Source organism: Mugil cephalus, chromosome 12, assembly GCF_022458985.1.
Source record: "Mugil cephalus isolate CIBA_MC_2020 chromosome 12, CIBA_Mcephalus_1.1, whole genome shotgun sequence".
Classification (NCBI taxonomy): domain Eukaryota; kingdom Metazoa; phylum Chordata; class Actinopteri; order Mugiliformes; family Mugilidae; genus Mugil; species Mugil cephalus.
This window is the reverse complement of record NC_061781.1, coordinates 18,738,218-18,751,980: the sequence shown is the minus strand read 5'-3', so window position 1 is coordinate 18,751,980 and position 13,763 is coordinate 18,738,218. Positions and strand designations below refer to the sequence as shown.

The 13,763-nt window shown below is 40.7% G+C and overlaps 2 protein-coding genes across 5 annotated transcripts; one reads left to right on the top strand and one right to left on the bottom strand.

The window, feature by feature from the left end:
• Positions 1–1,243: 1,243 nt before the first annotated feature.
• trim13 (tripartite motif containing 13) lies at positions 1,244–4,085 on the bottom strand. 3 transcript variants are annotated; one of them, XM_047600404.1, is made up of 2 exons: positions 3,435–4,085; positions 1,244–2,812 (listed from the first exon to the last, which is right to left on the bottom strand). In XM_047600404.1, exons 1-2 carry the CDS (start codon positions 3,516–3,518, stop codon positions 1,571–1,573), a joined length of 1,326 nt encoding a protein of 441 aa, XP_047456360.1. In that variant the 5' UTR covers positions 3,519–4,085; the 3' UTR covers positions 1,244–1,570. The 3 variants fall into 3 exon arrangements, with proteins under 3 accessions (XP_047456360.1, XP_047456361.1, XP_047456362.1); XM_047600405.1 differs by having other exon boundaries at positions 1,244–2,779; positions 3,435–4,084; XM_047600406.1 differs by lacking the exon at positions 3,435–4,085 and adding an exon at positions 2,879–3,426 and having other exon boundaries at positions 1,244–2,779.
• A 194-nt stretch (positions 4,086–4,279) lies between these two features.
• spryd7b (SPRY domain containing 7b) lies at positions 4,280–12,301 on the top strand. Of its 2 annotated transcripts, none has more exons than XM_047600407.1 (5): positions 4,280–4,447; positions 5,987–6,103; positions 6,510–6,676; positions 9,632–9,734; positions 11,262–12,301. In XM_047600407.1, the coding sequence occupies exons 1-5, from the start codon at positions 4,315–4,317 to the stop codon at positions 11,357–11,359; spliced, it is 618 nt and encodes a 205-aa protein (XP_047456363.1). In that variant the 5' UTR covers positions 4,280–4,314; the 3' UTR covers positions 11,360–12,301. The 2 variants fall into 2 exon arrangements, with proteins under 2 accessions (XP_047456363.1, XP_047456364.1); XM_047600408.1 differs by lacking the exon at positions 4,280–4,447 and adding an exon at positions 4,533–4,822.
• The last annotated feature ends 1,462 nt before the right edge of the window (positions 12,302–13,763 follow it).

Here is a 13,763-nt window from a genome sequence, read left to right as displayed (position 1 = left end):
AATAAAAATGATAATATCCTCGGTGATCTCGAGTTGTGTGTGTGTGTGTGTGTGTGTGTGTGTGTGTGTGTGCATTAGCTGCAGTTGTATTTTTTTTTTCTTCAGAAAATTGAAAAAATATATGGACTTTTATCTAAAATTAGTATATAAAATAAGAAATAATGTACGAATGAGGATTTAATAGCTAGAGTAATAAAAATAGGTCAGATTAAATTACTATCAAATTCTTGTGGCGCTTAAAATATGCAACTGTGCAGAACTTCATCCAAAACTGACACTGTGCACACTATTCACTTATTATTTTGGACATTATGTCATTAATATTTTTCACGTTGTGAGTCAAAGTTGATATTTGTGAACCCATTAAAGGCCCACTTTTGATATTGCGTGTCTGAATGTGAGCTTAGTCCTGGTCTCAATACATGTTCTTCATTTGAGCGTTTTCAGGCTGCATTTAAATTTGCGTGATATAACTATTAAAATATTAATGTAGGCTGGTACTTTCATTTCTATCCTATATTTGCCTGGCAACACAAACTATATATATACATATGCGTGTGTGTGTGTGTGTGTGTAAGCGGGCTTGACGTACATCCTGAATTATGGTCAGTGCTGACATCACTGATTCACTTTGTGGTCTGATCTTATAGGATTTTCCCTCTAAATGCGTCCATGCACAGGAGAATGAACAAATAAAAAGTCAAATGATTCCAATTCACAGCCCGTTTTGCTCTGACCTATTTAAATAAAACACCCAAATTTGAGATTTTCCGTGCGTTCGTTTTGTACTTTTGATTTAAATTGGTTTACGTTCAGATGCATGTCAGGAAAAAAAAAGAATATATGTATATACGCACTATTAATTAAAAAGTCCAGATTTTGGGGGGGAATAAACAACTGCCCGGCAATCGTGGCTAAATCGAGTCGTCTGATGGAGGAAATACAGCTGTCAGGGTTCTAGGCTTCATGAAAACAACATATGACCGAGTAGCGTTTATTATTTTTTCCCTCACGCGTCGTGTCTGCAGCCTGCTGAATATTTCACACGGGCCCTGTTATGCAACGTTTGTAACCTTGAAGAGGCTGCAGCATCACTGGTGCGGCTCTCTGTGGGGAAGAGGCCATGGATTCCTCTGTTTATTTCTTTCATCAGTCACTTGCTCACTTCATCTTTGGATCGCTCGTGTCCATAAATAGCTCTCTGATTTGGCCTGTCGCACTGAATAAAAAACAAGCATGGAAGTGACTGAGATCGCTCGGTTTTATTTGTCAAGATCATCTTGGACAAGTATAAAAAAATCGTCATTGTGTGTATATATATATATATAAAGGAATATATTTCAGATTTCGTGGAAATAGTGTGAGTTTGAGAGTTAGCGATTGTAAGTGTAGGATACAACCTTTGAGGATTTAAGGATTTAGTTTGATTGTATGGCTTCACTGAGGCTGCAGCTTGATCAAAAAAGGCAAAAATAAAGGACATAGTAAACAAACTGGTGCTCTCTTAAAAACACTGGCTGTGTGCTTCTGAGTCAGTCAGTGGAACTTTTCAGCTGTGAGATGTCACAGGCTAATTAGATAACTTACAACTACCAATAAAGTGAACAGCGGAGTCAATAAATTTCCACATACTTTCCTGACCAGCGTACATCAAAGTGGCGCACATGTCATTCATTTCATGCAAGTACACAGCACCGTGGCTGACATAGGACGAAACTAGAGAGAGGACAGGATCAATCTTCGAGGTTAACTCGGCTGATACGTTGTGCGGCGACAGCAGCAGGAATAGTGTTGACAGTAATAAACCCGCAAATAGGACGATCCGTTTGGACACTGCCATCCGCGAGCCCCCCGTCCTGTACGAGCCATTCTCGTGGGGGACGGAGATCTTGTCCACTTCTCGGAGCCTGAGTGAATCCCACTTTTTAACATCGAAATTGTGCACGAGTGGACCGACGTCCATGCCTTTCCGAGAGGGCAGTGGAGTCTGTTTAAGGACCCCCACCTTCTCTCGAAACTCTTGCATCTGCTGCAGAAAGCACAGGGGGTCGGAGATGCTCTTGAAAGCCTCGGCGATGCTGAGCGCCCGCTTCTGCTCATCCAGCGCTGCGCTCAGCTTAGTGATCTCCGGGTCGTATTTTTGCATCACCACCAGCTTTAGTGTTTCGAAATCGGACAGGATCTCGTTCTTTTTACAATCGAGGGAACTGATGAGTTTGTCGAAGTAGTCTTCTACCTTCTCCGCGTCCTTGGTCACAGACTGGAGCGCCTTTTTCTTACTGGCTTGTAGTGTCTCCAGGCAGGACAGGGTATCTGCGCTCTGCCAGCTCTCCACATCACGACGCAGCTCTTCAAATGTCTCTTTCTCCCGTTCGTACGCGTCCTCCAAGGAGCTGAATTTGTGCCCACAGTGGTCGTCCGTCGTTGCGCAAAATCCACATATGAGTTTCATGTCAGTGGCGCAGAATATGTTAAGAGGCTGGCCGCAGTGCTGTTTACAGACGGACATCCTCGGCATAACCTTTATTTTGTTGAACTTCTCCACTATTCCGCGCAGAGAGTAGTTCACCTGCAGGCTGTTTGCGCCGTTTTGGGGGGTTTCTTTGCGGCATGTGGGGCATTTGAGCGGTGGTCTGAAACCTGCACCTCGGTGTCCCTCCAAGAGTCCCTCCAAGCATTTCTTGCAAAAGCTGTGTGAACACAGCAAAACCCGCGGGTCCTCGAAGACACCGCAGCAGACTGGGCATGTAAGTTCCTCTTCTAGCTGCTCCATTGCGTCCTGCAAACACATCACCCAGGCGTCAGATCGGTGCTATATTTGAATAAAGACAACCAATAAATCAGCACTTAATAAAATGGACTAGTACATAATACGCACCCACGCTCAGAGGGATGCCGCCCCATAAGACAACAGAGGCAATAAATTACACACGAAAAAGCTGCAGCATCGCAAAGGATACAGATTTTTTTTGCAGTCAGGTTCCAGCTGTGTCTGGAGTATTCCCATCCTGAAAGTGAAACTGAGTTGCCTCCCAGTGCCCGCGTAAAAGGTTGGCACGACATCTGCCAAGGGCTCCGTTTGCGCATTTAAGGTTAAGCAACATCCTGGCTTTTTTTACGCCTCTCTGTTGCCAATTTCAAGAAACTTCGAAACGTATTGCAGAAAGAATTATTAATCTAAACAGATCGCTTAAACTTATCCTATAAGAACTATTTATTTTTTTCCTTAGCTTTGTATTACAGGGTAGCAGGACGGCGGTTAGTGTTGAGCTGAGCCCTAAATTACCGTCGCTTAACCAATCCAATGCGACAAATTGTCGACAAACAGGGTTCGCGGTAGCGTTGCTCCTGTTGGCAAGGTACTGAAGGAGGGCTGTGACAGATTTTGCAAGCGCATAGTAACATGCAACTACTGGACCAAAAGAATCACTCACCAGCTGCTGAGACGCACAGTGCAACGCAATCATGGCGCTTGTTGCTGTGCAGACTTCGCCCTTTCCGGGTATAGAGTTAACCATTTCAGTGGCGCACAGAAAATCTAAAATATACCTCCGCGTCTGTATTTAAGCACGGATAATTGAGAGTGTGTGATATATCGGTGAAAACATAATAGCCGCTGATATTTTAAGTAATATGACAGCTCCGCTTTAAGCGTAGGGGGGTTTACGTTTCTGTCCTCGTTGGGTAACTTGCAGACGGTCCCTGCCGCTCGGATGGGGGAGGGGCTGTTGCTATGCAAAACATTACAGCGTGAAAAACTGTCAACTAGGTTTTAGTCCCAACTTGGCATCACGTGTTTTTACACCGGACCGCGTCCCCACTTGTCAATATGTGCATCTGCAAAACACGCGACGCTGCACAGCTGCATTAAACTGTTATATTTGAAAAGTACACTCCTAAGCCGTGTCCCTCTGTGTCCCCGCGTGTGAATAGAAACGGAGACAAACTAACTATTGTGCATAAGCTTTCAGCATACGGGCTGAAATCAAACCTCTGATGCAGCTCTCTTGAGTCGCGCATTCAGCATTTAACCTAACCCCTTGCATTTCCCCCCAAAGTTCACTTTCTCTTGGCTCGGGGTTATATAACATCGATATCCAATAGTTACTTAGTCACGTGTAGAAATTTTGACCTTGATTTTCTTCCCTTGTTTCCATGCCATCAGGAGCAACTGCCTATCTTAGCCACTGTGATTGGATACAGTGGGGGGAGCAGGGGCTAATGCAGTTCCCAGCTCTGCCGCCGGGTGGCACTGTTGCAGCTTGACGCCGTGACTCCGAGCGACTCTTTGGTTTGGTCGGAGTTTGTTTCCGGATGTTCATCTTGTGTCCGGGGGCAAGAATGGCTGCGATGTTTACGTGTTGTCTGGGCTGCTGCGGGGAAAGCGGCTCGGGGCATATTTCCCTGAAAGAAATGCCCATTGTTCAGTTAGATACACACCACATGGGTGAGTTTTTTGTTAAGTAATCGTAACCTGTTTCCACGGCTGGCGTCAACACGCACCCAGCTACCTCAGTGACAGTTTGCTACTTCCGCTGTTAGCTTCAGCTTCAGCTAGCCGATAGCTACACCTCATTTGGACTTTCTGCTAGGTTAAATTAGATTGGATTAGATTCAAATGGAGTTAAGCATCTAACCAGACAATAAACAGTAAGCTCATGTAGCATAAATAGTGTATTGGTATATAAGTGGTATGGTGCAGGTTGTCTTTATAGTATATGGACAATATTTACAGATGAAAACCTACGTACAGGTGAGTGAGGAAGATATAGCCTACACAGTGACTGACATGAACATATATAGATGCATTTCTGCGTTAAATGTAAGTAGACTCTACACTTATTTTCTTACTATTTGTTTATTTTTATAAGTGGGACAAAACATATCAATTAGCATTTATAATGTAAATATGAATGGGATAAACATGAGCTATAACTTAATACACAGTAGAGGAAATGGGCAGATGATATATTAGACGATACAAATAAATACAAATAAAGTGAGCATTAAACAGCGCATAAATAATAAGCTGTAGCTGCCTAATGTTACTAAACAGATTGTTTAACGTGTCCATGTGGAGAACAGTCCAGTAATAATGTGTTTTTGGTGGCTTAAAGTATATTCCAGTTGACAGCTGACCGATGTGTATTTTTTCGCCTTTGTGTTTAATTATCCTCATTTAAAATCTCAACTGTGCCAAAATACTGATTCTGCTTCGCTGAAGTCTCAGTAAAAGTCATTTCAAACTCAGACTCTCTCCCTTCAATAGATGCATTTGAAACATATTGTGTTCAGATCAAACTAACTATGGTTGTAACTTTACTTAATGTTTACATTTTTAGAGAGTTTTTTATTAGCATGGACAGGTTGATCCATCAGGACAAGAGGATGTGACTAAAACTTGAAGTTGGTCTGATAAAGTTGTCAGTATTCAGATACAAGTGATGTTGAACACCTTGTGCTTCAGCTTGAACATATAATACTCCTCTCAAATAACCCACCTGACCATTTTTACTATGAAGAATATCTAGTTTTTCAAATGGCGCTTGAGGAGAATTCACATTGGATAACATCAGTGAGTGTAATGTTGAAACATTTTCTAAATGAAGCGACTGACAGGCAGTTAATCAGTGATTTTCATCATATAAAAGCTCATTTAATTCATTTATAAGGTGTATTGTATCAGAATCAGAGGAGATTTTATTGCCAAATATGTTTGTATATAGAATGAATTTACCTTTGTGTTTGTTGCATGAAAAAATACAACTAAAAACAAATCATAAATATATAGACAATAAAATATACATGCACTGAATACGACAATAAGAACATTTACAGGGAGGTGGTGGTGGGTGACTCTGAAGTTTAAAGTGATTCTTTGAGAAAAAACAACAGCAAACAGCACAGTGTAGTCAGCAGTGAAATTATCCATAAGTGAACTTAATGTGGATGTACTTTAAAATATGTACCTGTGTTTGTTTTGCAGGCACAGACGTTGTCATTGTAAAGAGCGGACGGAGGATATGTGGGACCGGAGGCTGCCTGGCCAACGCTCCTTTACACCAGAACAAAAGTTATTTTGAGTTTAAGATCCAGTCCACTGGTGAGCCCGTACATTTCTGTACCTCTCCTCCTGTTTCACTTCTCGGGCAGATTACAATTTTCTGGTGCATTTTATGTAATTATCTGTGAGACGTCACAGTTTCTGGCGGCAGCACCGTCTTGTGACTGCGTGCTCATTGATTTCACTGATTCAAAATCTGTCCTCGTGTTCACTCGCAAAGACATAGTTTTGTTTATTATTATTATTTTATTTTTATATATGTGGGTCACTGCCTTCAGACAAAGTTTTCTCTGTAGCTTTCACTTGCAAATACATGATGCGTGTGAATATTGCATTTTTTTTTTTTACTATCGATGCTGGCTGTCTTTAATATACATGCATGTTAGTCTTTGTGATGAAGCTGAGGTAATTATTAGATACTTAGACTGTTGTGCTTTGTGTTTAGGTGTGTGGGGTGTGGGGGTGGCCACACAGAAAGTGAATCTCAACCAAGTGCCTTTGGGCAGAGACACAAACAGCCTTGTCCTGAGGAATGATGGATCCGTGTATCACAATAACGAAGAGAAGAATCGTCTACCCGCTAACAGCCTTCCTCAGGAGGGTGACATTGTGGTAAGTGCGAAATGTCATCATGTGTTTCTACTCGATGACCTAATCTTTGAAAGACATGCTTGCCAGTTGACCTGTCAGGCTTTTTTTTTTTTTTTTTTTTTATCTAAGTCTGCACCAGGTCAAATTAATTACAGCCGGCGAGCATAGTTTTAGCTGGAATCTTATCTGCAAGCCAGTTGGTTTTTATTTTAAAGATAAAGATGTCTTCTGACATGGGCGCTCGAATCAAATGATTTCTTGCAGAGTAAACAAGCTGCATTAATGTTTGCTGAGATCTTTATCAATTAGGGGCCTGCAGATCTCATGAGACCCACACAGGAAACAGATGTTTTGTTTGTTTCTTTTTCCAGGCCATGGACATTTGTCACATTTCAGTGTATGGTATAATCTGTGTTAGCCTGCCTTCTGTTTTTGCCAAATTCTGTCACATATACATCATATTCCCTTTGGTTTCAGTGAATCATAATTAATCCATCATTACTATGAAACAACATTGTCTGGAATTGTTTATGAAGCGACCAGGGCTCAGAAATCATGTGTTGTGTGTTCACACAAAGGAAGGCTTATGAAAGCAGTGACTCCTTGGTTCATAATCCACCACAAACAAACTGGAGCTGGCTACTGTTTATGAATTATTGCCTACAGGGTCATAGGGCGGTTTGCAAAACACACATCCACTGTAGTTTTTCACTTTGTCACTTATTCCAAGAACAGTGGACAGGAAAACAAACTACAACATCAATACGTTGGCCTTTATCGCTGGTTATTGATTGAATACCACCATAAATAAACGCCACTCTTTCACAGAATTTCTCTCCATCAGTGCATAGGCGTACACCAATCTGCCATAACATTATGACCGAATGCCTAGTAATGTGCAGAACCTTAATCGATTTAGACAAAGACTCAACTAGAACTCTGAAGGTCTGCTGTGGTATGACAAATTGCGCATTCGTGCATGCATTCATTCATTTTTCGTAACTGCTTGTCGCCAGCCTGACGACACAGAGGGACACACAACCATTCACACTCACATTCACCAGTGAACCGAACGAGCAAACCTAGAGAGAACCCACACAGACGCAGGAGGAACAATGTAAAAATTGACAATAGGTGGCATTTCTGAATTAACAGAACATACTTGGTTGTTTGTGTTGCGTTTTGTGTCAGACACATCCTCATTTTGGATGTGTCATTGAACATAACATGTACAGGTGCTGGCCAGCAAATTAGAATATCATCAAAAAGTTGAATTATTTCAGTAATTCCATTCAAAAGGTGAAACTTGTATACTGTATACTTTCCTTACACACATAGTGATATATTTCAAGTGTTTATTTCTTTTAATTTTGATATTTATAAGTGACAACTAATGAAAACTCCAAATTTGGCATCTCAAAAAATTAGAATATTGAAAAGGCCAATGAAAAAAATGTTTTTTTTAGAAATGTTGGCCAACTGAAAAGAATGAACATGAAAAGCATGCGCATGTATAGCACTCAATACTTAGTCGGGGCTCCTTTTGCCTCAATCACTGCATTAATGTGGCGTGGCATGGACTCGATCAGTCTGTGGCACTGCTCAGGTGTTATGAGAGCCCAGGTTGCTCTGATAGTCGTCTTCAGCTCCTCTGCATTGTTGGGTCTAGCGCATTGCATCTTCCGCTTCACAATACCCCATAGATTTTCTATGGGGTTAAGGTCAGGCGAGTTTGCTGGCCAATCAAGGACAGGGATACCATGGTCCTTGAACCAGGTACTGGTGGTTTTGGCACTGTGTGCAGGTGCCAAGTCCTGTTGAAAAGTGAAATCTGCATCTCCATAAAGTTGGTCAGCAGCAGGAAGCATGAAGTGCTCTAAAACTTCCTGGTAGACAGCTGCATTGACCTTGGACCTCAGGAAACAGAGTGGGCCAACACCGGCAGATGACATGGCACCCCACACCATCACTGACGGTGGAAACTTTACACTGGACCTCATGCAACGTGGATTCTGTGCTTCTCCGCTCTTCCTCCAGACTCTGGGTCCTTGATTTCCAAAGGAAATGCAAAATTTGCTTTCATCAGAAAACATAACTTTGGACCACCCGTCTCGCCTGGCCCAGGCGAGACGCTTCTTACGCTGTTTCTTGTTCAAGAGTGGCTTGACACACGGAATGCGACAGCTGAATCCCATGTCTTTCATGCGTCTCTTCGTGGTGGTTCTTGAAGCGCTGACTCCAGCTGCAGTCCACTCTTTGTGGATCTCCCCCACATTTTTGAATGGGTTTGTCGTCACAATTCTCTGCAGGGTGCGGTTATCCCTAGAGCTTGTACACTTTTTTCTACCACATTTTTTCCGTCCCTTCGCCTGTCTGTTAATGTGCTTGGACACATAGCTCTGCGAACAGCCAGCTTCTTTAGCAATCAACTTTTGTGTCTTGCCCTCCTTGTACAAGGTGTCAATGGTCGTCTTTTGGACAACTGTTAAGTCAGAAGTCTTCCCCATGATTGTGGAGCCTTCAGAACAAGACTGAGGAACCTTTTAAAGGCCTTTGCAGGTGTTTTGAGTTAATCAGCTGATTAGTGTGGCACCAGGTGTCTTCTATATTGAGCCTTTTCAGAATATTCTAATTTTCTGAGATACTGAATTTGGTGTTTTCATTAGCTGTCAGTTGTAATAATAAAAATGAAAATGAATAAACACTTGAAATATATCACTATGTGTGGAAGGAAAGTATACAGTATACAAGTTTCACCTTTTGAATGGAATTACTGAAATAATTCAACTTTTTGATGATATTCTAATTTACTGGCCAGCACCTGTACATTTAGTTTAGTTTCTGTCTTGCTCCCTCCTTATCTTTAAACATGTTACAGATTCAACATGTGGCGAACTGGGCTGAGAAAGGAAGTTTTAATTAAAAAGATTATAAAAGCAGGTTCAGTGTGTTTACATATGTGTTTGTGTTCCTCAGGGCATCACATATGACCACGTGGAGCTGAATTTATATCTGAATGGAAAGAACATGCATTGTCCTGCCTCAGGGATCCGAGGCACTGTGTACCCAGTTGTTTATGGTAAGTTTATTAGTTTCATGTGTTCACTACCAGTATTTCACAATCACCTTTTGCAGAATTTACTTCTGATGATGATTAATACACATTTTTGTAGTTAGTGTTGCCTTCGGCACAGCCTTAATTGCAGTTACAATTTTATTCCACTAGAGGGGTGTATTTGTACAGTTTTACATATCGCTTCTCATGTCACACTATGAATAGAGTGGGTTTTATGTGAATATTTCACCACAAACAGCTTCCACTCATCCAAGCAGTGAGTTATATAAACAATCAAACTATAATCTTCTTCAGAAACGGGCAGTTTTGCCATAGAGAATCAAGATAGGCAGGTTTTATTCAAGTGAAACGCTTGCACTGACTGGCTTCTCTTCTCCACTTGATCTTGAACTAATAAGTACAATCCACTGAAAGAAAAGGTGTAAAATGTTTGTTCTCATGCTCAGCTTTGCATGTTCCCGTCCCTGCGCTGGATGTTTGCTCAGCTCCTTTTCCTATAGAGTTGTCATTTCACTATTTCAGCACTTGCTAAAATTGCATTGCTTATTGTGAAAAGAAAATACTCCACTCGTGCTTTCCATGAAATCTCTATGGATGCATGTGTTATCTAATGCCTCTGATGTTCACTCTCTCTAATCAGGTTCTTTGAGTTTTATCTGTATTTACACAAAACAACTGTCGTTGATCTCTGAAAACAAATCACTGCATTCTTATTTTATCCAGTGCTGGTGACGTATGTTCAGGCATCATTTACAAGCAATCTAAAACTCATGACTCAATTATGCTGTAAATATAGTTTGAATGTGGGATATACGTTCTCATGCCAGTTCTTCAGGTACACTAGTGAAAACAAATGTATTAATTCCTTTTTTTTTGTGACTGTGTTCAGTTTATGTTAAAACAATGTAAAAACGGTGATCATTCAACTCTATGGTCATTTTGTAGGATATAGTTTGTGATGTTGTTCAAGTCCAAAGTGTTTCTGTTTCTGTCACTGCTAAAAACAGGGTCGTCAGAATAATATAAACATGTGTCAGTGCAACGCGACACAATTGAATAGTATTAAAACCACAGCTTCCAAAGTGAAAACACTGTTTAATCGACAGCTAATTTAAATACTGGATGTCGTAATCAACATGAAGCTAAGATTTAGTGTAAGACTGTCACATTAAAAGGCATTTTGTTTTCACTAGTGTACCTAATAAACTGGCAAGTGAGTGATATGACTTTGAGATGGTTTCTGATAAAAAAAAATAAAAAACATTCCCTCTGCTGCTACCACAGTTCAATCTGATAATTTGAGATGAGCGTGACATGATGATATTTAAAACGAGATGTGGTGAAAGTGCGAGTGTTATTTGGTCACGCTGTTAACAAGTCTCTTATAATGAAGAGCCTCTAAGGACGTTAAGGTCTTTGATTCTGTGGGGACAAAATCTAAGATGTAATCAAAAGTATAAATGTTTAATAAGAGGTTAACTTGTGTTAACAGTGTCTAACCTTTTCTTGTGTCTTTACCTTCTGTTGCAGTGGATGACAGTGCCATCTTAGACTGCCAGTTTAGTGACTTCTATCACACACCCCCACAGGGATTTGAAAAGATCCTCTTTGAACAACAAATCTTCTAAAGGAAGCCCTTCAGCCTCTCGTCATGTCGTCGCCTTCCTCTATATCCCATCGCAACCTCTGTGACACTACCGTTTGACCTTGATTGGATATTATCATTATATATGTGGCTTGAATGCGTCTTGTTTTGTTTCCCGTGATTACTCTGCCTCTCTCTGCTGCTGCTCTGAATCAACCTTAGGAGTGTCTTTGAAGAAGTTGGGGTTTGTGGTCACTGTTGGGCTGTGATGGGCTGTTACAGTCCGCGCTGAAGGAAAGTCAGTGGCTGTCCGTCTGTATTAACTGAACAACTCTCTGTTGCTGCTTTCGTCCACCACATGTGTATAGATACCAAACAATGGACGTTGCACTTGTTTAAAGGTTCCCATTATTCAGGATCAGAAGCCATGTTTTATTGACATCGCTCTGTGCTCATGTTTTTGAATGTGTAACCTCCTAAATGGCATACTGACATCCCAGAATACACCCATATTTATTTGTATTTATTTTATTCTCTGATTAAAGTGACATATCTTTCTGGTCAAATCATGTTTTTTTGGACACAAACAAGTGTTTGTGGACTTTCCTTTCATGTCAGTGTATTCATTTTAGTTAGTACATAGAGGGTTTAAAATACTAATCTGTAAACTGGTTCACCTTCCAGGGGACATCTGGTGTGAGGATGGTTTTCGCTCAAAAAACTGAAATATCTCTTTTAAATTGTGGACACTAAGAGTCATTTCTCAATCGATTACCTGAACCGGCCTGTTTTCATCCTGAAATCTGGTGCTGGATGTCTCAGAGTAGGAGACTGAAATGTCAATCTGTTGTGTTGTGTTGGCATTGCATATCTGCTGCTCAAGTGTGACAGTCAAATATTTCAAATGCTTGTCTATGTTTTGCACTAATGATGGTATTGTACAAATTCAAACATTGTTGATTCAGTAAAACCTTTGTGTCTTGAAGCATCAGTTTTCTGTCTCGTCTCTTTAGTTGCAAGTGTTGGTTGATTTTCATGATCAGTGTTGCTTTCATGTGATTGCGTAGGGCTGTAGAGCGGGTCTAAACTGGCATGAACTTACAAAGTGCAAAAATTACATTACATAGACAATTACATAGAAGACTGCAATTTTTCAATGGAAGTAACTGTTATTCCTAATTTGTCCAGTTAGAGAAGTGGACAGAACACAACACTGAGAACCATGAGCAGTGTTTTGTGTTTTGCTGAGACCTGGCTGTATGCAGACGTCCTGGGCCACAGTGCGTCTGTGCCTGACTTTTAAGGCTCTACAGGTGGATGGGGACACGCTCTTGGGTGTTGGAGTTTGAATCCCTCCCTCAGTGGACAAGGCATGAGACAAGATCCAGGCCACTGTTGCTTGGTCACAGTAGATTATTTGCTCATAAAAAAACACAAGTAAAAATAAAATAGTATAAGCGCTGTTTTGCCCACCATTTGTTTTTGTAACTTTGTTTACAGTGATAATTCTGTACATATTTTGCTAATGCAATTTTCTATTTTATTTTACTAGCTAATACTTTTATTTTAATCTTATTTTATCTTTCTTTTTACTTGTGGTATTTAAGAGCGTTTTTATGTGCAAGTAAATGCTGTGACCAAGTAATTTCCCTTGTGAATCATTCAAGTCTAAACAGCAGACAGCTATGTTCCCAAATTGCGCTTATATTTCTTAAGAAATGACATTTTTTAAAAGGATAGTTTATTAAATCTGATTAACTTGTTCTTCTTAAGACTAACACAGATGGAAAAATTCTGGAGTTGTCGTTACTTATAGGCACAGATGTGTCTAGTCCATTTTTTAGGGGAGCTCAAACAGCCCTGAACTTTGTCCCAGAACCTATCGCAGCTGTCATCAGGTTAGAGGAGGGGTACACCCTGGACAGGTCTCCCATCTATCGCAGTGCCATTGTACAAAATAAACTGCTTTTGCCCACCCTACCTTACTACTGCGTAGAGCACAGGTGTTAAACATATGGCCCACAGCGTGAGTTTGCGAAGTGACACAGTGGCCATTTTTACATACATACAACTGTAATGGAGACAGAATGAGTCAGCAAATGGCATCTATGTCATCTTTATGTTTAAGGCAGTGATGTTATTTATGTCAAATATTTTGAAATGTGCAAAAGATTTGTTTTTGTCAGTGAATATAAGCTAGTGCACAGGTGTCAAACATACAGCCCACAGGCCAAAAGCGGCCTGCTATGGGATCTAATCTGGCCCGGTGCATGAATTTACAAGGTGCAAAAATGACATAGAAGACTGCAATTTGTCAATGTTAATAGTTTGTCCACTGTTAGTTTTATGTATGCTCTTTGCCCTCCTAATTGCCTGTAGGGAATAATTTTGTTTGGTTTCTTCCTGAAAATTCTGATTCTGAAAAATAAGAATTACATTTTTTTTTA

Bases quoted from the DNA above. Each gene is read 5' to 3' on its own strand.
- trim13 (XM_047600404.1), bottom strand. From the start codon at position 3,518: ATGGTTAACTCTATACCCGGAAAGGGCGAAGTCTGCACAGCAACAAGC. The intron at 2,813-3,434 runs GTGAGTGATTCT...ATTCAAATATAG, and splicing joins ACTGTGCGTCTCAGCAGCTG to CACCGATCTGACGCCTGGGT.
- spryd7b (XM_047600407.1), top strand. From the start codon at position 4,315: ATGTTCATCTTGTGTCCGGGGGCAAGAATGGCTGCGATGTTTACGTGT. The intron at 4,448-5,986 runs GTGAGTTTTTTG...TTTGTTTTGCAG, and splicing joins GTTAGATACACACCACATGG to GCACAGACGTTGTCATTGTA. The intron at 9,735-11,261 runs GTAAGTTTATTA...CTTCTGTTGCAG, and splicing joins TGTGTACCCAGTTGTTTATG to TGGATGACAGTGCCATCTTA.